This window comes from Gracilinanus agilis, chromosome 4 (genome assembly GCF_016433145.1).
Source record: "Gracilinanus agilis isolate LMUSP501 chromosome 4, AgileGrace, whole genome shotgun sequence".
NCBI lineage: Eukaryota > Metazoa > Chordata > Mammalia > Didelphimorphia > Didelphidae > Gracilinanus > Gracilinanus agilis.
In genome coordinates this window covers 411,464,934-411,491,744 of record NC_058133.1, presented here as the reverse complement: position 1 = coordinate 411,491,744, position 26,811 = coordinate 411,464,934, and the positions used below count along the sequence as shown (strand labels likewise).

Genomic DNA, 26,811 nt, shown 5'->3' with positions numbered 1-26,811 from the left:
GAGGTAAAATAAGGTGCTTCAATCCATATCAGTCAATACATTGCAAACATACCTCTGAGACTGTGACCATGATGGAAAGACCTGCATAAACAAAATGTAGATGCCTGCCCTCAAAGGATGTATAGAAAAATGAAAAGGAAAATAAGACTGTTAACTCTGTTTTCCTGCATTCTCCAGAAATGATGGTGCCCTGAATGTCCAAGAAGTATTCTGGTCTGTATGGCAAATATTTGGTTATAAATGGTTAGAGGAGAGAAAGACAGCTCACAAAAGATACAGGTTCTTAATGGCAATATTCCTTAAATGCCATCCAACCTTTAACTCTATATTCATTAAGCAAGTCCAGGGTCTGAAAAAACCAAATCTCTTACCATGCGAGCAAAGCAAGCAGTAAGGATTCCACTTCCAGACCCAACATCAAGAGCTTTGGCTCCATCATGCAACTGATCAAATAGAAGTTCTAGAGCATATGCATGCTAACAAAGAAAAAATGGAGAAAATGTGAAGTTACTTAACAATTCATTTTATTTACATTTTCCTCTTGGTCCTAAGTATAGTATTCAAATATGGCTTAAATGAAATAGGTCAATTTTCTTAGTAAGATAATAACAGAATTATTCCTACTTTGTGGGAGGTCTCTTCTAACAAGTAAAACAATTAAATAAAACTAAAAATAGAGTGACAACTGAAAGTTCATGTAATATTTCACTGCTATAGTATATCCCCACCTTTCTATTTTTTTAATTAAAATCTATCCTCATCCTTGAGCATTTCAAACCCCATTGGGAAAAAAAGGAAATATGCAAACTTCTTATAATCATACAGTTAAGCAAAACAAATTCCACCAATGGCTGTACACAAAAATATGTATACCTCATGTACCCCAAATCCATCATTTCTCTAATATATAGCTTATTTCATCATCATCATCAATCTACTGCACTGATCACAATTCTTTTTTTTAATGTCACAAAATATAGATTTCATTATGCATATTTTTAGTTCATTACTTTTAAGTATGGTTCTTAATTGAACCTATAGAATTATAGTTGATCATTATACTTATTATAGTCTTTAATCTTACATAGTTGTTTTTCTTTATAATGTTGTTATTATATCTCTTGTTCTGGATTTGCTGAGATTGTAATAATCCATGGAGGGTTTTTATGAAAATGACTCTTTTTATCTGATCACAATTCTCACAGATGTCAAAGTTGTTTCTCCTTACAGCATTTTTGTCATATAAATTATTCTGGTTCTGCTCATTTTATTCTTTATTAGTTTATGAAAGTCCTCAAAATGTTTGTATAATATCAATCCTATATTCTCTTCCTTACACTAAGTGTGTAGACAATTATCCTTATTCAATTATTTTGATTCCTTCATTAAAACAAAAGGATACAATCATTTTATTTCTGTGATTTGTAAACTACTTCCTAAAATATTGCCATGAATATAAGTAAATATGTGTACATTATTATATATAATGTAATCCTTATGTTTATAAATTATTCTTAATTTGTTTTCTTATTAAATTCATATTAAAAGCACTTTCATCATGTGTAAATTTGTGACTGGAAACATCTTGGAAGTTTTCTGTACACTATTAAACATTTATTATTAAAGCAAAAGAGTCACGTCAACAAGGATTTATCAAGAGCTTACATTGTACCAGGCACCATGCTAAGCAATGGATTTACAAAGAAAGACAAAACCATGATCTCTGCTCATAAGAAGCTCATGTTCTAATGGGGAAAACAACATGTAAACAACTAAGCACATACAACAAGATATGTAGAGTAAATCTGCATTAGCACCTAAAAAAAGACCTGGAAAAGTCTCCTACAAAAGATGGGGTTTGAAGGAAGTATTGAAGTCAGCAAAACTAAGACAGAGATGAGAGCATAAAGAATTCCTAGAATGGGAATGGGGGTCAGCTAGTAAAAAATCAAAGAAATGGGAAATGGAGTATTATATCCAAGGAACTGCAAGTAGAGCACTGTCATTGGATTGTAGAGTATGTGGAGAATATAAGAAGCCTGAAAATGTAGGAAGAGACCAAGTTACAAAGGGCTTTAAATGACAAAGGAATTTATATTTGATCATGAAAGTAGGAAGGAGCTACTGAAGCTCCATGAGCAGGGGAATTATAAGATCAGACTTTTATTTTAGAAAAATTACCCTGAGGGCCTAGTAGAGAGAATGAACTAGAGTGAGAAGAAATACAAGGCACAGAAACCAGTTAGAAAGCTACTGCAATAAATCACATGAGAAGCCTGAACTAGGGGTTGTAGCTGTGTGAATGGAGAAAAGAGCTAGATGAGAGATGTGAAGATTAAAAAAAAAAAAAAAAAGATCTGGCAATGACTGGATAAGTGAGGAAAGTGAGAGTGAGGAACTGATACAGAATGCAAGCCTCAGTAACCAGGAAGATAGCAATTTCTTTGACAGTAACAAGGAAGTTCAGAAGAGGAGACAGTTTGGAATATTCAAATTTGCAATGTTCAGAAAGCCAGTGGTGATGTGGGACCAGAGTTCAGGAGAGAAATTAGATTTGGATATAGAAATCAGGAATTATCTTGAGAAAGCCTAAGTTAACCTAAAGAGATAACCATCTAAGGTAGTATAGGATGAAAAGAAAAGAGGACCTAGGACAGAGTCTTGGGGATCAACCACAATTAATAGATTGACGTAGATGAAGAGCCAGGGGAAAAAAAGGCCTAAGAAGGAATAGTCAGACAGATAATAAGAAAGCCAGAAAACAGCCATATCATGAAAGTCTTCAGAGGAAAGAGTATCCAGGAAAATGATTGACAGGGTCAAAAGCCCGCCAAGTAGTCAAGGTTAAGGATTGAGGAAAAAGTCATTAAGACTTTTTTGTTAAGAAAACACTGGTAACTTTGGCGAGGGCTTATTTTAGTTGAATGATGGAGTCAGAAACCAGACTGTTGAAGGTTTAGAAGCTAGAAGAAAGGAAAAGGAGGCACCACTTGTGGACAGCTATATTTAAGACTATGACCAAAACAGAATGACACCAAAATATTTCCCAAAAAAATCCTAGGAAAATTTTTTTAATGAAAATAATTAACACAGGCCAAATTTTTTAAATTTAATTTTTAAACAATTTAGTGCAAAAAAAATAGTGCTAGCAGATTTTTTTTTCCATTAAGAGGTCGCTCAATACAAATAATTAAAAATAGACCATAGGTATTCCTTTAGAGTACCCAGTAGGGTGGTAGAGCCCAAAAAGTAAACATTAAACCTAATTTACCCTATGGAAATATTGTAAATCTCCCTTGCTAAAAAAAAAAAAAAAAGTAGGCAAAACTGGGCATTTTCCTTTTATATGCTGCCCAAGTTCCTTAGGTAACTTTTCAAACTAGACCAGTTACCACCTCACACCTATCAGAGATTGAACAATATGACAGAAAAGAAAAATGATAAATGTTGGAGGCAATGTGGGAAAACTGGGACATAATGAACAGTATACTGATAGAATTATGAACTGATCCAACTATTCTGGAAAGCAATTTAAAACTATGCCCAAAGGAATATAAAACTATGTATACCCTTTGATCTAGCAATACTATTACTAAGTCTATATCCCAAAGAGATAAAAAAAAAAAAGGACCTATTTGTACAAAAATATTTATAGTAGTATTTTTTGTGATGGCAAAGAATTGGAAATTTAGGGGATACCCATCAATTGAGGAATGGCTGAACAAGTTGTGCTATTTTTTAATAATGGAATACTACTGTGCTTTATGATGAACAGGAGGATTTCAGAAAAGCCTGGACAGACTTAAATTAACTAATGAAGAGCAGAGTGAACAGAACCAGAAGAATGCTGCACACAGTAATAGCAATATTGTATGATGAACAACTGTGAATGACTTAAGTATTCTCAGCAATACAATGATCTAAGATAACCCCAAAGGACTTGTGATAAAAAATGCCATCTGCCTCCAGAAAAAGAACTGTTGGAGTCTAAATGTAATCTAAAGCACGCTATCTTTTACTCTCCTTCATTTTTTGGTTTGAGTTTTCTTCCACAAAATGACTAATACATAAATGTTTTATATGATTGACCATGTATAATCTATATCAGATTGCTTACCATCTCAGGGGATAGGGAGAGAAGGGAGGGAGGGGGAAAATATGGAACTCAATATTTTTTTTCTAAATCCTTACCTTCCACCTCAGAATCAATACTATGTATTGGTTCCAAGGCAGAAGAGTGGCAATGGTAGGCAATGGGGGGTTTAAGTGACTTGCCCAGGGTCACACAGCTAAGAAGTGTTTGAGGCCAGATTTGAACCTAGGACCCTCCCATCTCTAGGCCTAGCCCTCAATCCACTGAGCTACTCAGCTGCCCCCTCAAATTTTTTAAAGAATGTTAAAAATTGCTTTTATATGTAACTGGGGGAAATATTTTTTGAGTTTTTTAAAGTTTTAAAATAAATATAAAATCATTCCTATACTGAACATAAGCAATGTATATTTTGGACTTTAAAAACTGAGGTCCTGGCTCTAACCCAAAATGCTGACTAGGAATCAAAGTAGCTATTGTTCTAAAATACTTAAAACATACCTTTCACATTTTAAAAGCAAAGAGCATTACCTAAAACACACTAGAAGTACTGAACTGCTTGACACAGGTCCTTTCTAAAATTGCATTCCCTAGAATAGGGCTTATTTTAAGCATTAACCTAATTTGAATAATTGTTTCATACAAAAGTATGGCATATAATAATTTGCCTTCTTCTCAATGAATTTATTTTTCCAACTAAAATATGATAAATTAAGCAGATATCAATTTTTTCAAATTATCTAATTACCATACCCTTTCCTGTAGATAACTTCAAATCAATGAACATATTTATTAAATGCCTACTAGGTGCCAGGCACTGTGCTAGGTGCTGGAGATAGAAGCACAAAAAACAGAAGTCTATTCAAAAAGAGCCTATATTGTAATGAGGGAAACAAGAAGTAAAAATCCAAATACAAGATTTTACCAGAAATCTCAGTGCAATGTTAATCTATTATAACAGCAAAATATAAAGTAAATAAATATAAACATACAAAAATACTATCTCTAAGGATGAAAACTAAGACCAAAAATTCTAATTATTATTTTTTAAAATCATAACATGATACTATTAATGTTATAACAATTAGAAGTCTAATTTTTACATAATGAAATGACAATTAAAATAAAAAGCTATTCTCAGATCTTTTTTTTAGCAGAAACACTAAAATTGAGAAAATTTAAAATGGCTTGGTTGCAAAGATGATCAAAATTAAACTTACCATGTGTGGAGCACTGATTGTTGCTTGGAAACCTATAAAACAAGGAGAAAACCACTATTTGTATGTTCAATTATAAAAAACAATAGCTTAAGGCAGGAATTTGTTTTGCTTGACTATCCATTTTTGTTAAAAGGAGTTCACTGCTTTATTTTCAGAGTGGAAGATAGGAGAAAGAAAACAAATTTTTGTTAATTGAACAAAAATTAATTTAATTTTTAAAAATAAAATAATGGCTGGTCCAGAGAATTCTTTTAGTTTCTGCAAATCACCAATCAATTTAATTTTTCATTTATGTCTTTGAGAAAGAAATGATAACTTATTCTGTACTGCTTGCTTCCAGAGCACAACTTTGCAGAAATTAACATTAGACGATATCCATACCGATTAGCTACCATACGGTAGCTAAATGACAAATGAAAACAAATTCACTGTTCTAAAGACTTCCATCAGTTTTTGTCAATCAAAAAGAGATGTTACTCTTTTAACTTACTTTCCTCTCAAAGTTATAAATACTGATTTAAATGACTATAGATTACTGAACAATATTTCCAAAATCAAGTTATCATTTCATTTTCCATTTTTAAGGTCAAGTACACCTATAGAAGAAAATATAATTTTAGAAATAAAGAAATTTTAACAGCTTAAGTTATGATACCTCTAAATGCTACAGTACTATTTTAATTTGCCAAAGTATGGTCTGTCTAGTTCTCTGTCTCATCAGCTTCCAGGTCCTGTCCTCAGCATGATTGTATTCTCTCACAGATGTTTCCTCCACAACTTATTTACCTGCTTCCTCCTCTGAAGCAGTTTTCACTGAGCTGTGGTAGCAGGTGCCTTCGGGGTTCAGAAGCTCCCCAGAATCTTCTTTGCTGGGTGTTACAGTGCTTCATAAGGAGAAAGCATGGCAGTTGGTGGCCAGAATCCTGAGGCACTTCTAAGCCTCAAAGGCGCCCACTGCCAAGGCTCAGCAGTTCAGCAAAAACCTGCTTCAGAGAAGGAGGTAGGTAAGGAACTTTCTAAAAACAAACACAAGCAAAAAAATTCAGAATAAATGAAGCAGAGATGAGAAAAGAACTCTTATTCTTAAGTCTTCTAAATATTTGCTTTAAAAAAATTAAATAGTGCCATGTAAAGGAAGTTTAAGTGATGACTGACCCTACATTAGTAAATATTCAAAGGAAAGGTACATAACATTTCACATGTAAAATCCCAATATTTTCAGATTTTTGTTAATTGTTAAGACTATAAGCAAAGAAAAATTTCAAATAGTTTGGCTAATGTGACTTAATTAGGAACAAAATTCAAACTACAAAGACATCACTGAGATAAATTAGAATCCTTAAAGAATCTTTTCACCTGAAAAACTATCATGTAAGAATGACTAAAGAATGAAATTTTCTGTTAGTCCAAATCTTACCTATTGATTGTGGAGAATCCATGTAGGGATTACATTTTGCATAGTGAGCACGATCTGTGGCCAGCATTACTTGGAAAACTTTCTCTGACTTGATTATTCCATTTTCTGAAACAGATGAATGCAAAAATATAATGAAATTTGCACAATTTATTTAGGGACACAAAGAAAAATGTAAAATTAATTTCACTGTTTTAGAGCAAAATTTTGCTTTAAAGTTTTGTGCTATATGCTAAAAAAAATTTTTTTCATCATGATAATGGAAAAAAGTAATAGGTTACCTAACCATAGCATACTTAATAAAATATCTAACTTTAAAAATAATTTAAAATTTAACTAAGTTGATTTCCTTTAAAATGTGCAAGAAATATGTCCTTTGTAACTAAAATGGTAGATGACTGAAGTCTTACTGGATCTGCTGCCAAAAGAAAGGAGATGAAAATTTGTTTTCTTCTCTCTTGTTTCAATTTCTTCATATAAAAATGAGGAGTCTAGACTAGATTATCTTTGAGGTCTGTTTCATTTTTACACTGGAGCAGGATGAAAATTAAGGAGCAAAACACCACAAATCAATATGTGTTTGTTCTTAAAACAAAGCAGAGAGGTAAAAATCTAATCAACAGAAAATTATCTTACAATCTTATAATAAAAAGGTCTACATAAATTTTGTTCATCTACTTTTTTTGAGAAAAATCATTTAATATCTTATGAGGATCTACATTTTGCTCATCTATTTTTTTAATCATTTAATTCAACACAGATTAGAGTATACAAAGTAATATGTGGAGATAGCACTAACACCAGAAGAATATCAAGAAAGACTTCAGATAGAAAGTGATACCTGAGCAAAGACTCATAGAAAGACCAAGATTAGAAGCACAAGTAAGGAGAGACTGCGTTCTAAGCACAGTAAACAAGTCTGAAAAAACATACAAATAGTCTAAATTTGGCTGTAGCATAAGAGAGCATGAAGTGAACTAATATATAATAATGCTAGAAAGATAATGGGGAAAAAAGGAGTCACTTAAGATTTTTGAGTAGGAGAGTGGCAGAGTCAAAACTCTATTTTGTAAAGGTGGCCTGTGAAGAGGACTGGAAAGGAGCAAGACCAGAATCGAGACTACTTAAAACTGCAATAATCCAGATTTTGTAAAAAAGTGTTGAGGACTTAATATGGTAGAGGTTATATAAGGAAGGCATATGAATATGATACTGATCAGTCAATAAACATTTATTAATTGCTTATCATGTACCAAGAATTGTGCTAGGGAGGTAAAATCGATTTGGCAAGGGACTAGATTAGGAAATTTAGGAGGTGAGGAAGAGATGAGTCAAGGAAAACATCTGAGGTTGCAAACCTGGGTAGTAACTGGCCAGAAAGTGGTGCTCTCAAAGGAAAGGAAAAGGAAATGGTTAGAGTACGGTGAATTTAGAAGGAAGAACTGCTTTGGACATTTAAGATGCCTAAGTTAAGATACTAGTTGGGGACATCCAAAAAGCAGATTACATTGTTGTTCAATAGCAAAAATATGGCTGCACACATAGATCTGGGAATTATCAGCAGAGACAGCAACTGAACCCAAGTGTGATGATGAGAATACTAAACTAGATGGTTTAGAAGGAAAAGAAGTGTCCAGTAGAGAGGCCTGGAGAACACTCACCATAAGTGAGTTTGAACTAGAGGAACATCCAGCAAAAAAGACTGAAAAGGAGCAGTAAGGCAAGGCAAGAAGACAACCAAGGGAAGAAGCCTTTGAAACCTGGATAGGAGAGAGTATCCAAGAGGGTAATGCACAGTGTTAAAGGTAACAAAGAAGTCAAGAAAGATTGGGGCTGATGAAAAAGTAATTAAATTTTGGCAATTAAGAGATACTGGGGGCCAGTTGGGGGGGGCTCAGTGAATTGAGAGACAGGCCTAGAGATGAGAGGTCCTGGGTTCAAATCTGGCCTGAGACACTTCTTATCTGTGTGACTCTGGGCAAGTCATTTAACCCCCACTGCCTAACCCTTACCCATCTTCTGTCTCAGAACCAATACACAGTACTGATTCTAAGATAGAAAAAGGTGAGGAAGGGGAGACCAGTAACTGTAAAGAGTAAAGCAACCATATTTTAGACCCTTTTGCACTTCTAGAATTACAATACAATAAGAGCTTAATAAATATTTGATAATGGTAATGATCATTACTGTAGAAAACTAAGAATTGTTTTAATATTTTTGACAAAAAAGGAGCACTGATGACATTCAAAAAGGGAACTGGCATATACAATAATTCTTGAGAAGAATACCAAGATACGGTCAAAATGGATATATGACTTAGATATAAAAAGTGATACCATAAGTAAATTAAGGGAACATAGAATTGTTTACCTGGCAGATCTATGAAGAAGAGAAGAATTTATGACCAAACAAGAGATAAAGAACATTATAAAATATAAAATGCATAGTTTTATTATATTAAATTTAAAAGCTTTTCTCCATATAAAACTGATGTAACCAAAATTAGAAGGGAAACAACAAATTGGGGGGAATTTTTAAAACAAATTTCTGATAAAGGTCTAATTTCTCATATCTAAAGAACTAAGTCATATTTATAAGAATACAAGCCCTTCTCCAACTGACAAATGGTCAAAGGATAAGAACAAACAATTTTCAGATGAAGAAATCAGAGCTATCAATAAATAATCATATGAAAAAAAATGTTCTAAATCACTCTTGACTGGAAAAGGAAAATGAAAACTACTCTGAAGTACCACCTCACTCACACCTATCAGATTGGCCAATATGACAATAAAGTAATAAAAGTTGGAGGGGATGTGTCAAAAATGGAGCCACTAATGCATTGCTGGTGGAGTTGTGAACTGATCCAACCATTCTAGAGGGTAATTTGGAACTATGCCCAATGTCATAAAATTATGCATATCCTTGGTCCAGTAATGCCACTACTGAGTCTGTATCCCAAAGAGATCATAAAAAAGGGTAAAGAACCCACTTGTACAAAAATATTTATAGCAGTTCTTCTTGTGGAGGCAAAGAATTAGAAATTGAGGGGATGTCCATCAACTGGGCAATGGCTGAACAGATTGTGATATATGTTGGTGATGGAATACTATTATGCTATAAGAAATGATAAGATGATTTCAGAAAAAACTGGAAAGATCTACAGGAACTGATGCAGAACAAAATAAACAGAACTGGGAGAACACTGTACTCAGTAATAGCAATATTGTGGAATGATCAACTGTGAAAACTTGGCTACTCATAACAATGCAATTATATATGGGACAATCCTGAAAGACTTACTACAGGGAATGCTATTCACCTCCAGAGAAGCACACAATCTTCCACATCAATGTATTTACAGTTTAATTTGGGGGTTTTGGTTTTGTATAAGTGTGCTCTTACAACAATGACCAATATAGAAGTGGGTTTTGCATGATAATACATGTATGGCCCAGATCAAATTGCTTACCATCTCCAACTGGGGAGGTGGGAGTGGGGAGGAAAAAGAGGGAGGGAGATGGTTTGGATCTTATAATTTGGGAAAACATGTTGAAAATTGTTATTATATGTAATTGGGAAAATAGCTTTGAATATTTAAAAAAAAAAAAAGGATCCTGATAGATTTGGCCTGATCATCCACATATAATAGATCAAGTGGATGAAGAATGTCTATTATCCAGATTACAACATGTATTTGGATGGATAACGTATGTAGCTTGCCCATCCATATGTATCTAGGGTGAAGTATAAATAGATTGTGACTTAAGCTAGCAGTTGAACAGAGACAAAAGTAGATCAGATTGCCTTTAGAAAATGGAAAACTCTAATAATGACCCTAAGCATATCTTGAAAATAAAGCCCCATCTTTTTAATGCCAACATTCCACTGGTGTTGCTGTACAAAACCAAGATATGGATGAGTTTGAGAGTCCCTGAAGAACTGAAAATCAAGAGCAAAAGACAGTGTGTGTGAGCAAGATATAATATATAACCAATGAGGAACTCTGAGGCAGTAAAATATCAGGGAAATGAACACAAGAAAGATTAAACAGCCTAGTCATGTGGTGAAAGATGGCAGGTATATAGCACCAAAGTATCCCAATGATACCTTATACTGGATATAAAAATTAATAAGGAAATTAATGTCTTGAAAGGCACTCCTATAATAAACTGATGTAAAGATATGTACAAGTCTCAGAGGTTAAAGCAGGAATGGATAGATTACAATCTGCATCTCTAGAAGAAATAAAATGAATGTAGTAACAGTTCTGAGGTACTTTTTCCTTAGCTGGAAGAAAAATTCAAACTGAAAGTAAGACAGATTACATGAATAATTGGTAGGAAGAGAAGATAACTACTAAGAAGTGCACAAAATTTGAATTCTTTACCAAATAAAGACCAGAAATAAGAGTTAAATATTTGTGGCTGAGTCGTGTCCATGCAATAAAAATGATGATAATGAAATATTGAACATATTTAATGCTATAACAAATTACCAAGGAGATATTTTGGGTAACTAAAAAAAAGCAAAAAAAAGTCTAAAAGCTCAAGGGAAATAATTTGGAAAGGCAGAAGTAAAAAAGGGCATATATCATTATCTCAAACCATATTTTAAAACAGTAATCACATTAAAACTATTTAGTACTGGTTTAAAAAATAGTAAACCAGGAGCAGCTAAATAACTCAGTGGCTAGAGAGCCAGGCCTGGAGATGGGAGATCCTGGATTCAAATCAGACCTCAAACACTTCCTAGTGTGTGATCCTGGGCAAATCATTTAACCCCAATTGCCTAGCCTTTACAGAAAGTAAAGGTTTAAAAAAAAAATTGAAAACTAGATCAAGGGAATAGACTTAAGCAAGAATCAGACACAAAATTAAAAGCAATAGCCCAGGTTTTTTTGTTGTTTTTTTCTTTTTAATAAAGTCAAGTATGTAAAATAGTACTAGAGGAAGATCTTGCTAATTGACAAGAATGCTAGGAAAAAAACTAGCAATTGAAATTTGACAGATATTAGGTTTAGAAAATGAATGATAGAATATAAAAATGCTACAAATCTCTAAAATAGGAGAAGTAACATAAAAACAACTCTCAGGTTTCACCCTCACACCAGAAAATTGACAAAGATGAACAAAGGAATAGTTGATATCAGGTGGTTGGGAGAAAGATAGGAGCACTGACAGAAGATTTAGCTCTGTGAACTGCTCTAACCATTCTGGAAAGAAATTTGGACTTGGATAAAGAAAGTACTCAAGGGGGCGACTGGGTAGCTCAGCGATTGAGAGCCAGGCCTAGAGATGGGAGGTCCTAGGTTCAAATCTGACCTCAGACACTTCCTAGCTATGTTACCCTGGGCAAGTCACTTACCCCTCACTGTCTAGCCCTTACCACTCTCTTCTGTCTTGGAACCAATACCCTGTATTGATTCTAAGACAGAAGGTAAGGGTTTTTTAAAAAGTATTCAAAATGCACAGAGTCTTCGACCCAGAAATTCTACTACTACCAAGTATTTACCCCAAAAAGTTCGATGTTCCCCACCCCATCCCAAAAAAACACCATATTATCAAAATGTCTGTGATAGGCAAGTTAATTTAAGGACTTTTACACCTATACTAATGATGATACTTTATGATATATAAAGAAAAAAGAAAAATATTTTGTAAAAGAAATATATTACAGTAATGCCTTCATCTTACACCATATACTTAATAATTGGGGTCTGAAAGTAATCAAATATTATTACTGTGCTGTAAGAAATATAAATGAAGAACAAAGAAGTATGGTAAGACATATGAACTGATGCAAAGTAAACTAGGAAAAATAATATTTAGTAACAAATGTAATAATCAAAATGAATTCTGTAAAACTATAAAATACATGTATGACAGATCAAATTGCTTGCCAACTCCAGGAGCAGAGAGGGATGGGAGGAAGAGGGACAATTTGTATCATCTAACTTTGGAAAACTTATTTGGAAATTTGTTACTACATGTAATTGGTAAAATAAAATAGCTTTATAATTTAAAAAACTATAATTATAGTCCTAAAGAAGAAATATGAGAAGGTATTTCTACTCCTCTGCAGTAACAGAGAACTATAGGACTATGAGTGTCAAACACTGCATATATATAATGAAAGACTTTTCTCATATAATGATCAGTTTTGCCCAACTCTTTTTCTACCCTCTTTACTCTTTGTTACAAGGAATGGCTCCCAGGGAAGGGGAGAGAGAAGAGATATTCTGAGAAAGGTAGAAGATAAAGAAAAAAAATTAGTTAAAGAAGGAAATTACAGCAATGCCTTTAGCTTATATCATACAACACTACAATAAGTTTCCCAAATAGATTCAAGATCTGAACATAAAAGGTCATTTTCATTAAAAAATTAAAGGAGAACAGAAGTACCTCCCCCTCATAACTAGGGTTCAAGAGAATTCTTAATTAAACAAGGAATTTTTAAAAAGAGATAAAGCAAAAACAGACCAGTTTGATTACATTTTTTAATTGTAAAGGCTTTTACACAAGCAATTCAGTGCAAATAGAAGAAATTGACAAACGATGAAAAAATCTTTACAACAAATATTATTGATAAAAATCTAATATAAAGGTATAAAGATAAAAAAGGAAACTGATAAAAATGTATTGATATGAATAAATAATACCAATAATCATTCCTCATTGATAAATAATCAAAAGACAGGAATAGTTTTCAAAACCATTGCAATTTATAAATAGCAATAAGAAAGTTTGCTTCAAATCACTGAGAGGAAAGCAAAATTATAATTTCTTTGGTTTCAATTCACTCCCTCCAAATTGGTAAATATGAAAACAAATGGCTGCATGAAGGAAAGCTTATGATTACATTTATTGATGGAATTATAGATATGGAACAATGCTGGATAATAATTTGGAATTACACAAGAAAACACGACTAAATTTCATACACTTTGATTCAGCAATTCTGCTACTGGGCATTAATGATTCCACAAGAAGATGAAAGACAGAAACAAATTTTAGTACATACAAAATATTCACAGCAGCATTTTTGTGGTAGCAAATAACTGGAAAAAAAGCAGGCACTTAAGGGTAAACCAATTGGGTTATTGTGCCTATAATGGAATGTATTACTGTGTAATAAGTTACAATCAATATAAGGAATTCGAGGCAAATATGATAAGACTTTTATGAATTAATACAGAGTGTAAGGAAAACCAGAAAAATGATGTATATAAAGACAATAACAAAAATAAAGAGATTACTATAAAGGGTAAACTCTGAGTAACTGAAACACCAATAATGGTCCCAGACAACCAATGGAAGCATACTTCTCTTTCTCTCAGAGACAAACGCAAAAGGAAGAAACATCTATAAAACTTATTTAAAATTTTTTTTAAAGACTTCTATCCAAAATGGACACTTGAAAATATGCGAACAGGTCCAGTAGTTTCTACATACTTCTAATAAATCCAATGAGAAACCATAATGTCTCCATTCATCTCATAAAAAGTCAGTCAAAAATGTATGGGCAATAGGAAAGGGGTATTCTGCCAGAAAAGCCAACAACCAGAGCCAGCAAGAATGGAGGATTCTCACAAGAAAACCCCAAGGTGGTTAGAAACCCATTGCACAGACAGACCTTAGAAGCCTGCAAGAGCAACAGCAACAAGTCTGGGTCCAGCTGTGTATAAGCCAAGGGACCTCAGCAGTTTTTCAGCTCCTGAAAGACCAGAAGATACTGATAATTCAGTACTTTGGACCTAAAAATGAGGAGGGGAGTACCATAAAACCTGAGAGCTCTTAGCAAAGAGAAGCACTAGGAAATAGAGGTCTGTGCCAGATAGTGATCTGGGTTGGGGTCTAACTACCCCATTCAAAAGCAGGGCATGAATTCCTACTGAAAATTCATAATTCAACCACTAAAGCAAAAGAGCTGACTAAACACAAGACACAAATTATCATTCAGGATATGCAAAAAATCCAATTTAAGAGAATGCAAAAAAATCAAATTTAGAGGTAGAATAACAAAAGAGCTACAAAGACTCAAAGGAGCAAGACAGAATAAAAACTCAGATGTGGAACTGGAGTAGAAAAATAGCTTAGAATAGAAATTGTTATACTTTATCCAAGAAAAAGATTCCTTAAAGTTCAGATCAAAAAGAAATCAAAAACTAGACAAAAAAAGTTAGAATAAAATCACAAGATTAAAAAAACACAATAGTTATTTATTAAAAACAAATAACCTAGAAAAAGAAGTCAAAATTGGGTTTCCTGAAAACTATGATCTCCAAAAAAAGTCTGAACACTATTATTTCAAGAAATCAATGAGAACTTCCCAGATTTATTAAAAGTAGAGGGCAAAGTGAAATTAGGAAGAAGCCAATGATCATTTACTGAAAGAATCTCTGAAGGAAAAGTCTTAGGTGTGTCAAAGCCAAAATCCAGAAATTCCAGATCAAAGAAAAAATATCATAAGCAGTTCAAATGGAAAGTAGTAAATGTTAGGAACAATCTGGCAAAATTGGGGCACTAATGCACTGTTCTGTTGGTAGAGCTGTGAATTGATCCAACCACTCTGGTGGACAATTTGGAACTATGTCCAAAGGGCTATAAAACTGTGATCCTTTGATCCAATAAAGCTACTACTAGGTCTTTATCCCCAAGAAATCATAAAAAAGGGAAAAGGAACTACTTATACAAAAATATTTATAGCTGCTCTTTTTGTGGTGGCAAACAATTAGAAATTATGGGGAGGTCCATCAATTGGGAAATGGCTGAACAATTTGTGGTACATATTGGCAATGGAAAATTATTTTGCTATATGATAATATAATGAGCAAGATGATTTCAGAAAAAGCTAGAAAGATCTGTGGGAATTGATGAAAAGAGAAATAAGCAGAACTGTGAGAACACTGTACCCAAAAACAGCAATACTAGACAATGATTATCTGTGAAAACTTAGCTACTCTCAGCAATGCAATGATCTAGGATCAATCCTCAAAGACATATGAAGGAGAATGCTATCCACCTCCAGAAAAAGAACTGCTGGAGTAGTCTTTCACATCAATGTATATTTGGTTTTATTTTGGGGTTTTGGTTATGTATGACCCTTTGCTCTTACAACAAAGACCAATATGGAATAAAAAGTGAAAAAAAAAACCAATTCAGTAACTTTTATTAAGCACTGACTATGTGCTAGGCACAGTGTTAAGTTATGAAGATACAAAAAGAGGCAAAAAAAAAAAAGTCCCTGTCCTCTAGGAACTTACAATCAATCAGAAAAAAATGCAAAGTCCAAAGAACTACAATCAAGATCTAAGTTGAGTATAATTCAGAAAGGGAAAAAATGATCTTTAATGGAATAGAGGATTTTTTAAAATTCTCAATAAAAAGACCATCTCAGGGGCAGCAGTGTACTGAGAGTCAGGCCCAGAGATGGGAGGTCCTGGGTTCAAATTTTGCCTCAGACACTTCCCTAGCTGTGTCACCCTGTGGCAGGTCACTTAACCACCACTGCCTAGCCCTTACCATTCTTCTGCCCTGAAACCAATACACAGTACTGATTCCAAGATGAAAGGTATAGGTTTAAAATAAATAAATAAAAATTAAAAAATAAAAAGACCATCTCCCAACTCCAGGCACTGTCTGTCCCTCATGCCTGGAATGTTGTCCTTTTCTCCTCATCCCTGCCTCCTGGATTCCTTTTCCCTAGCCCCTTTAATCCTAGTGCTTTCCCTCTGTTGATTTCTTCTAATTTACCCAGTTTGTACAATGTCTCTCCTCCTGGAGATCAGGGACTATTAATAGATATTTAATGAGTGTTAGGGCTGAGATAGAATGTTGAAATGCAAACATGAGAGTCAAGATAAAGCTACAAAAGAAAATGTAAATGAGCAAAAAAGAAGGGAATATACAAAAATGAAGTGCTAACATTCCAAATTAATCTTTAATGGAATGGATGGTTTTATTGCATTCCTGTGCAAAGTCCAGAGAAGAGTAGTAACCTAGAAAGGAAAACTTATATGAATACCTGGGGTTATACAATTATGACATTCGGAGGAAGAAACAAGTATCCTTTCAGAAACAAGGACTTCAAAGGGCATTATGGGAACTGAATAAGAAAAAAGAGGTCTAGGTGGTGGATTGGTTCTGTCCCAAGGGTTTTAATAGAAGAGAAAAGGTAAAATGAATCTACCAGAGTTGAAATAAGAAGGAAAAAGAACTTGTTATCTTGCAGACTAGGGATTCATGGGGAAAGTATACAGAAACATGGAGAAATGGATAAAAGAAGAGAGGGTAAGACAAATCTGAGCCAGGTAGAGAACTGAAAACTTGGAGGGCCTTTGTGTGCAGCTATGAGCACAAAGAAAGTTTGGTGTAGAAATTTATTAAACTCAACAGAGTGTACAAATATAATGAAATACCACTGCCAGGCCATAAGAAATGATAAAAGGGAGAAACAGGGAAAAACTGGGGGGGATTTGAATGAACTGATATAGAATAAAGCAAGCAAAATCAGAACAATTTCTAAAAGAACAGCATCTATATAAAAACAAATGGTGAAATATTTAAGAACTCTGATGAACACAATAATCAACCATGTTTCCTGATGACCAATGAAGAAACATGCTACCCATCTCCTGACAAGAGAGAAGACTTAGAGTAAGACAAACTTTTGGACATGGCTAATGCAGGGTACATTTCTGACAAGTTTCTTCCCCCCCAAGGTGGAAGAAGTGAGGAAAGAAAATAGATCTCTCTTAATTGGGGGAAAATTTTTTTTTAAATCTACAGGAAAATAGATGAGTAAACAAATAGAGAGGTTAAAAGAGAGGGGCTATACAAGAGAGGAGAGTAACAATGAAAGCAAATTTCAACTTCACAATTGATCAAAAGGGAAAAAAGGTAAGGAATGAGACAAGATAGGATAAAGAGAAATGGAGCAGTGGAATGGAAGGAGATAATTATAAATTAGTGCTGCTCACTTGCTTTCTTCCCTCACCACCTTCTTTCTAAAATTGGGAGGAGGAAGGGAAGCCCTAAAAGAATAGTAACTGGGGAAAAGTTTTTAGCAGCAGGGCTTTTCCAAGCAAGACAAATAGGAAACATTTAAATATACAAGAACAAGATCATAATGAGGAGGTTCGAGGGATATGAACAGGCAAGTTTTCAAATGGATGAAAAATCAAGTAATGAACACCAAAAGACTGAGCTTCCACCTCATACCCATTAGACTGACAAAAAAGGAAAAGTAACAAATGTAGATGTTTTAAGGAAAATAGGTATAATAATGCAATGGTAATGCAAATGTGAAGGGACCCAGCCATTCCGTAGAGCAATTTGAAGCTAAGCCCCTCCAAAGTCACTAAACTTCATATCTTTTGACTCAATGATACCAAACTCCCCAAAAAAAGGAAAAGCACCCATTATTTGCAGTACCAATTTGTATTATAAAAAAACAGTCTTGAATCATGTGCTCAAACATTTAAATTCAATTTTTAAAAATCAAAACCTAAATTTCATCAGTGTGAGGAATTCCCTGTATGGAAATTTTCCTCATCAATGCAAATGGATAACTATTTTTAAAAGTCTTAAAACATTTCTCTAGGGAAGCAAGCAAGCTAGATAATTTACCTATGGTCATATAGTTAGTATGTCAGAGATAGGACTTAAATAAACTCAGGTGTTCTGGTTCCAAGGTGAGCCCTATCAACTGTACTCCTTTATCTTATTCAACAAGGGAAAAATAAAAGCCCTTTTTGGGAAGAGAATTCTGAGTTAATTTTTTTTTTGTTTGTTTGTTTTTTAAGTCCAGATCCTGTAATTTGTTTTGGGGAATTCTCCCAAACCCTTGAAAAAATTCCCATCTAACAATACTCATCAACAACTGCTCTAATTTTTATATTGTCTGTAACACCAAGACTTGATCCTAACACTTAAAAAGTATTCTTGCTCTTTTATATAAAATAGCGCAGACATTGCCAAAGAATGAAGGAAAAATAGGTTATGAGGAAAAGGGTCAAGCTGAGCTCAAAGGTTGTGAGCATAGGTCAGGCAGACAGCCAGAAAACTGGTAAAAAAGAAGATGAGACATAATTTATTAAGGAGGAAAATAATTCATGTGAGAACTTTAGGTTTTCTGTACTCATGAGATAGCCACACAGACATATATAATGGAACAAAGAAAGTATTTTCTCCACCTGAGGAAAATTAAGGTATCCACTGAATAGCAGATATACAAATTTCCTTTTGAACTATTCTTTTGACTCATTTCTCACTTGCTACAAAATAAACAAGAATAAACTGGGCATGGTGGCCCAGTAAAATAGCATGTCCATGCTACTGGAAAGTCTAAAGCTGTTAGGGCAAGTGAACTCAGGAGTTCTGAGTGGCAGTGAGACAAAGCTGGCCAGGTATTAAAAGTGTATTCTAAGGGGCAGCTGGGTAGCTCAGTGGAATGAGAGCCAGGCCTTGAGACGGGAGGTACTAGATTCAAATCCAGTGTCAGACACACTTCCCAGCTGTGTGACCCTGGGCAAGTCACTTGACCCCCATTGCCTACCCTTACCGCTCTTCTGCCTTGGAGCCAATACACAGTATTGACTCCAAGACAGAAGGTAAGGGTTTGAAAAAAAAAAAGTGTATTCTCAAACCACCACATTGCCTAATGATAGGTGAACCAGCCCAGATCAGAAAGGGAGCAAGTCAAAGTACTGATGCCAGTCAGAAGAGAGAGATTAGATCCATGAATGAATTTCTAGCCTTGGTGAAATAGGGAGATCCAGTCTCAAAAATAAAATAAGGATTAGAGACCAATCTGCTTCTTACAGCAAATAAGCCACATACATAAAATGCTATGTATGTAAACTCTTATGCACTATTATAAATGTAGCAATACCAAAGTTTAGATATTTACATTCAAGTTTATAGAATAATAATATAAAAAGCTTATTTTCATCCCTATTAAAACATAACTAAATATGGGCCAGGTGAAAAATGGTTAGCTGGTTTTCAGAACAAACTGAATGGTTTTAAGTCATCATTAATGGTTTCATCTTACTAGATTTCAGCCCACTTTTCTAGACTATCAAGATATTTTTAGATCCTTACTCTATTACCCAGAGCTATTAGTTATTCCCAACTTTGCATCATTTGCAAATGATAACAAAATATATTGAATAGCACAGAACAAAGGAGAACTGCCTAAGGCACTCCAAGAGACTTATCCAAGTTGACATGGAACCATTTATGTCTGTTGCTCCAGTCATTCAACCAATGTTGAATCACCTAACTCTACTTAATTATCATCTGGCCTCTCTTCATTTTGTACACAAGAATAGTATAATTGATTTCATCAAATGCTTCACTAAAATCTAGATAAACTACCCAAAGCACTCCCTTTAGTCATTCTGGAGGTTAATCACAGGTTGTTTTTTTTTTTAACAAAGGATATGAGAGGGTGATACTAAGTTATTTATTCTTGTCATATAATACCACATCATATACTATATGTCATAATTCCAAGCAAGTGATCTTCTTTCCATGCCAATATAATGCAGGCATTTTATTTACACCATTGTTTATTTTTTTATTTAAATGTTCCGTTGCTTGAATGCATGTTATTTTTAAATAAAAGATTTTTATGACTTAAGGAAATTAAGGAAAAAACTCAAGTAAGCATCATTTAAGATACAGATATGAACAGATAAGATATGAAGGAAGTCATTAAATCCTTGAGCCTCAATTTCCTCATCTATAAAACAAAGGGGTTTTTTAGCACTATCAATTCAAGAGTTGTTGGAATAATCAAATATGAATATAAATAAGGTGCATTAAACATTAAAATATTATGTAAATATAAGCTATTGTGATGTGGCCAGAAACTGGGCAGCTAGATAGCACAATGAATAGAGTGCTAGAGTTGGAGTCAGAAAGACCTGAGTTCAAACCAGCCTCCCATCACTTCCTAGGTGCAACGCCTTGGGCAATGCACTCTAATTTAAACAACTACCTCTCAAAACTGTTGTGAGGATCAAATGAGCTAATATTTGTAAAGTTTAGTGGACATTATGTAAATGATAGGTATTATTAAAATTATTATAAAGTTAGGGTAATATCTTTCTACTTCTTGGACTCCAAAATAAAATCTCAATCTCAAATTAATATGAAAAAATAAGTATCTCCTTCCTTAGAGAGTAACTTAGTACCAGAAAGCAACAAATAGGCTTGAGAGACAACAAACCTCATGAATTACTCTAGTAAGATAAAAACAAGTCTACTTAGTTAAATGGATTCTCTTATAAAGCCAACTTACCCCTTATTTGTATTTTGGCTGAAAACCTTCTAAATCACATTAGGCAATCAGAAGGCTGTCTTATGAGCATTGAGGAAACAGGGACATTTTTATTAAAAATGGGTCTTTAAAAAGTCTACTATCACTACTACAATTCAATGAGCAAATTATTAAACAACTATGTACAAAGCTTTGTTCTAGGGAGTCTCAAGTGGCACGTGAGCTAAGTTTTGAAGGAAAGGTATCTAGAAAATAGAGATAAAGAATTTATTCCAGATTTGGAGGTAGGAAGGAAGGAGAGCAGTAAGTATACTGAAGACAGTAAGTATATGGAATACCATGGCATGAAGACAGTATATAAAATGTCATACAGAGGAAGAGGAAATATAGAGTTGGCAAGGAGACAGACAAGATGGCAAAAATGGATGGGAGGTTCCAACTTCCTAAACAGCTAGGACATAAAATGAACTTTCTTAAGAACCTGGTGATGGATGCCCACTTTCTCCTCTGAGAAGCTCTCCTTCCTCTGACTGGCTGATATTCAAATCCTGAACTCAGGAAAAGACATTATCATTGCTAGGGGCTGCTGGTCTCTAGCTAGCACTTGGCACATAGTAGATGCTTAATAAATGCTGGATGACTGATTGAACTCTTGTCAGCTTCACCAGCAGGGCAGCTGCTTTCTTTTCTCTACAAAAAAAACAATTTGCCTCCTTCCTGCCTCAGGACTATGAGTCTCACCTGGCACCCTGTCCCAGCCTGCCACAAAGGCTTTTTTAGCCTTGATGAGTCCTTGTGTAATGCCTCTTCTTGTCATTCAACAACGGCAGTATGGACATTCTATTTGCCAGGAACTGTGCTGAGCACCAGAGAAAACAGACAAAAAAAAAAAAAAAAAAAAGAAAGAAAGAAACAAAGACTGCCTTCAAGGAGACTACATTATAGGAGTGGTGGACAATAAACAGAAAAATATTTATATATAAATTAACTTCTGTTAGGGTGGAGGGCCTAGCATAGGCTTCCAGAAGATGGCACTTGTGCTGCTCTTTAAAGAAAGTTAAATATTCTATTGTGTGCAGAAGAGCAGGAAATACATTCCAGAAATGGAGCAAATTAAGAGGAGATAATGTGTTATATTATCAGGGAAACCTGTTCTGCACACATGAGCTAATTTTTACATGGTCTAAATTATACAAGTTCAAACTTTGAAATTAAACAACATTTGATGAGCAAATCATTTAAGCAAAGTATTTTTATTGTTGTGGTTCTATATTTCTATGTAAATTTTCCCCAAAAGTTTTATTTTAAAACATATCACACTGGTGTAACTGAATGTATAAGAGACAGAAATCTGAAATAGGCTTGGAAAGGTAGGCTGGGAGCAAATTGTGAAAAAAAGATTAAAAGCAAAATAGAGAAGTTTCTATTTCATTCCAGAACAGGAGCTCTTTTTTTGCATCAGGGACTCTTTCCTTTGGGCAATTTAGTAAAGTTTATGGACCCCTTCTCAAAAGAAATTTTAAAGAATTGAAGGAAATAGAGAGAGACTTGACTAATATCATTCAACTAGAGGTGGAATTTAAACCTTAGGTGTTTTTTTTAACTCCAACTCCAGTACTCCTATTCACTAAGCCAGTGATGGGCAATCTTTTGAGCTGGGTATGTCAAAATTCACCAAAAAAACAAGCATAACTCAGGTGGTATGTCACTTCAAGAAAAAAAACCATGATTTCACGATATTTATAGTTTAAATAACAAAAATGTATAATTGTAACATGTAACTGTATTTAATAAACCAAAATAGGTAAATTAATATAGGTAAAATTGTCATCCATAGTGCACAGTATGTCTACGCTACACTAGAGCAAATGTTTCATCCTCGGCATGTGGCCCCATACTTCTCTGTATGTGGCCACATGTGGCTGCATGTCATCGAAAATGACTACGCATGTCAGTGCTGACACGTGTGTCATAGGTTTGCTATCACCATAAGCCATATTGTTTCAAATAAACCCAGCATTGAGAATAGGGATCTTATCATTTTAATTAATGAAGCATAAAAAGGGAAGCAGTCAGGTGGTTTAGGGGATTAAGAGCCAGACCTAGAAATGGAAGGTCCTGGGTTCCAATCAGACCTTGGACACTCCCTTGGACACTCCCTAGCTATGTGACTCTGGACAAGTTACTTAACCTCCAGTGCCTTGCCCTTACCACTCTTCTGCCTTGGCACCAATACAAGATGAATAAGGTTTTATTTTTCTTTTTAATGAAACCTAAAAACTAACCACAATTTGACATCTAGAAATTCATATTAAATTGCCAAAAAAGTATCTAACTTAAATATTAAAGCACTGTGAAATCTGATTTACAGGTTAATGCCTCTAAAGTTTCATTAGAAATTAAATGGGAAGGGGGATTTTATTGGCTACTAGATAAGTATCTATTAGATAAGTATTTATTAAACTATCTCATTAGTTATTAGCACTTGAGCACATAAAATAAAAGTAATGAAATGTTGAGCCTAACTGCTACTTTCCTCCATTGATGTCCAGACTGATAACCTAGGTGTCATCCTCCATTCCTCACTATCTCTCACTACTACCTCCATTCAACTTTTTTGCCTAGGCCACTGCTCTCACTTTTGCAGTATCTTCAAATATGCCCCTTTTTCTCCTGGATACCATACTGGTACAGGATCCCTTATCATCTCATACTCGGGTCTGCTGGTGGGTTTCCCTCTTTCCCTCTTTCAACCTCACCTCCATTCAGCCACCAAAGTAATTTTCCTAAAGCATAGGACCAACCATGTCAACCATCTTACTCAATAAATTCCAATGGTTCCTTATTACTTTCTAGGATCAAAAAATAAAAATAAAAAAAAGTATGTTTCCTATTAGAAGCTCTTCATAGCCTTAGCCCTTTCCTACCTTTCAAGTTTTCCTAAGTGTCTTACTCCCCCGACCCCCATCACATACTCTTCAATCCTGAGACACTGGCCTCCTTATTGCCCCATTAACAAAACATTCCTTCTCTCTACTCAGGACATTTTCTATTGCTATCCCTCAGGCTGGGAACAGTCTTCTTCTTCCTCTCTGACTACAGACTTACTTTAGTCTTTTGCCTCTTTACTGTAATCCAAGTGGTTAGCAGAATGTCTGGCACATAAAAGGTGCTTAATAAATGTTCACTGCCTGACTGACTGGTCTAGCAGCTAAAGGACAGTAAACTGATATTTAATCAAAGTAATAATGGACATTTTTATTTTAAGCATTAGCATTTAGCCTGATTTAATATTTCAGCCAGCTAGGTGGGTTCAGTGGAGAGCACTGGACCTAGAGTCAAGAAGACTTGAATTCAAATCCTGCCTCAAAATTTCTGCCTCCTTACAAGCTGTGTGACTCAAGGAAAGTTGTTTGACCTCTGTTTGCCATAATCCACTGGAGAAGCAAATGGTAAACCACTCTAGTATCTTTACAAAGAAAACCCCTGCACAGTATGCGTGTGCTATCATCTAGAGCGGTGATGGCAAACCTATGACACGCATCAGCACTGACAAGCGTAGCCATTTTCGATGACATGTGGCCACATGCAGCCACATACAGAGAAGTATGAGGCCACATGCCAAAGATGAAACATTTGCTGTAGTGTAGTGTAGACACTCTGTGCACTATAGATGACAATTCTATCTATATTAATTTGCCTATTTTGGTTTATTAAATAGTTATATATTACAATTATACATTTTTGTTATTTAAACTACAAATATCACGAAATTATGTGTTTTTTTTTCTCAAAGTGACACACCACCTAAGTTATGCTCGGTTTTTTGGCAAATTCTGACACACCAAGCTCAAAAGGTTGTCCATCACTGATCTAAAGAGTCATGAAGAGCCTAACAGGACTGAAGGACAACAAATATTTCAATAGTTAGCAATGAATTTCCCTTAAATCTCTTCCTTTGAAAGGCAATGCTTTAAGAGGCTTTATTATTAAAGAATCCAAGGCTTTTTAGAACTGGAAAAAAAAACCTCAGATATCCTCTGGTTTAAATCTCCCCTATTTTGTAAGTGAGAAAACTGAAGACCTAAAATAATATCACATACCTTGTTACATGGAAGAGTCACTGCTAGCAACTAGTTTTCTGGTTCCCAGTCCAGTGTTTATTCCATTCACATGTAATAGCTTAGGTTACTAAACTAAAAAAGGTTTCACTTTACTTGGAAAAAAAAAAAAACATGTTCCATAAGCACATTATCTGTGCATGCTATTTTCTTATTACTGTGGTCTGCCTTTCTATGTAGACTTTCCACAAGAAACTAATTGTAAAATGTCAAGTTGGTTGAACAGAATCAATGGTATGATTACCTAGTAACTAAAGTTGCAATACTCTGACATGAACAGTTCCTTGCGCAGTTGGTGCTTAATAAATGTTTTCAGACTTAAATTAACCCTACCTGTAAAGTAGTTGCATAAAAGAATGCTAACTTAATTATCATTCTATTTACAAATTTTTCAAATTGCTAGACCCCTATCACAGTCAAAAGTCTTCAATCTGGTTATATATACTTACACCAAATACTAAAATGAACAAAAAAGATAATAGCTGTGGAGCTATAAATATATATATATAAATTATATTTGTTTATATTGCAACAAGGCAAAAATAAAAACATTTAAGACATTTCTCAGTACAAGTTTATAATGGAATCCACAACAAAGCCTTATTTTTTTAATCAATAAAGTTCTAATTTCACTTTTTTCTAACAGTTCTTTTTTTCATCCCCAAATCATTCCAATCTCTCAAAAATAGACCTTATGAGTTAAAATATTACACTAGTAAGAGGATAAAACAAAGTTGCATAAGTATTACAAAAGAAGATAAAGCAATTTATCTTCCCCAATTTCCTCCTAAAGAAGTACATTACTTATTTTAAAATGAAGTATAACACACATTTGGCCAATATTCTCTGTGTTAAAAATTACCTAGTCACTAAATAGAAAAGCATTTTTAAAAACTTTAACTAAGAACTGTAATAGGAGATACATGGAAGTAATTATAAAACAAATGGAAAGAAGATCTACTTGGCTAACCCTGAATTTGGCCTAAAAGAAGAGACTGAAATGCCTGATTGATTACAAATTTCTTCCACAGCCAAGTATCTACAGAGATAACCTAACAGTAGAACACTATTACTTAATTACAATTCTTTTATAACATTTTAAAAATACATGCTTCTATATAAACAAGCACTTAAATTATCCTTAGTAAATACCACAGAGGCATGAAAAACTAGAAATCTGAGCACCTGTACAACCCATATAAATGAAGAAACTTTACAAGCAAAGAAGCCACTAGAACTAGTACATATCCAATCAAATACATTAAAAGAATTCCAAAAAAAAATTTGCATTAATCTCTATTACTATTACTAGCTGACAACACTTTGCTCCTGTCAAAATACTTCCACATAATTTAATCTCATTTAATATTACCTACTTCACAAGATTGTAATAGTTTACACATCTAAAATACTGTCCATCTTGCAACATGCTTCCCTTAAAATGGCCTAATGATTTGGGCGGCAAAATTATTATTAGTCCTGTTACCTTCATTTACAGATAAAGAAACTGAGGCTAAAGTTATAGATTAAGTGACTTACACCAAGGTCACATTTGCAACTACGCATTGAAAACCGAACTTTAACCAGGGGCTTCTTTGAGCGATCTAGAGCTTTCCCTGTTTCTAGTGGGCCAGTCTTCAAGAGCTTGGGGGGGAGGGGGGGCCAGCTTTCTTGATA

The 26,811-nt window shown here is 34.3% G+C and overlaps 1 protein-coding gene across 2 annotated transcripts in view; it reads right to left on the bottom strand.

Annotated features, from left to right (window-relative positions):
• PCMT1 (protein-L-isoaspartate (D-aspartate) O-methyltransferase) overlaps positions 1–26,811 on the bottom strand; it is a 46,735-nt gene that overhangs the window by 13,492 nt on the left and 6,432 nt on the right. For both annotated transcript variants that reach the window (XM_044671657.1, XM_044671656.1), the window contains exons 2-4: positions 6,728–6,832; positions 5,311–5,342; positions 372–476 (exon numbers count right to left, since the gene is read on the bottom strand). In XM_044671657.1, the coding sequence (XP_044527592.1) occupies positions 372–476; positions 5,311–5,342; positions 6,728–6,832 (242 nt within the window). The remainder of the gene's footprint in view (positions 1–371; positions 477–5,310; positions 5,343–6,727; positions 6,833–26,811) is intronic.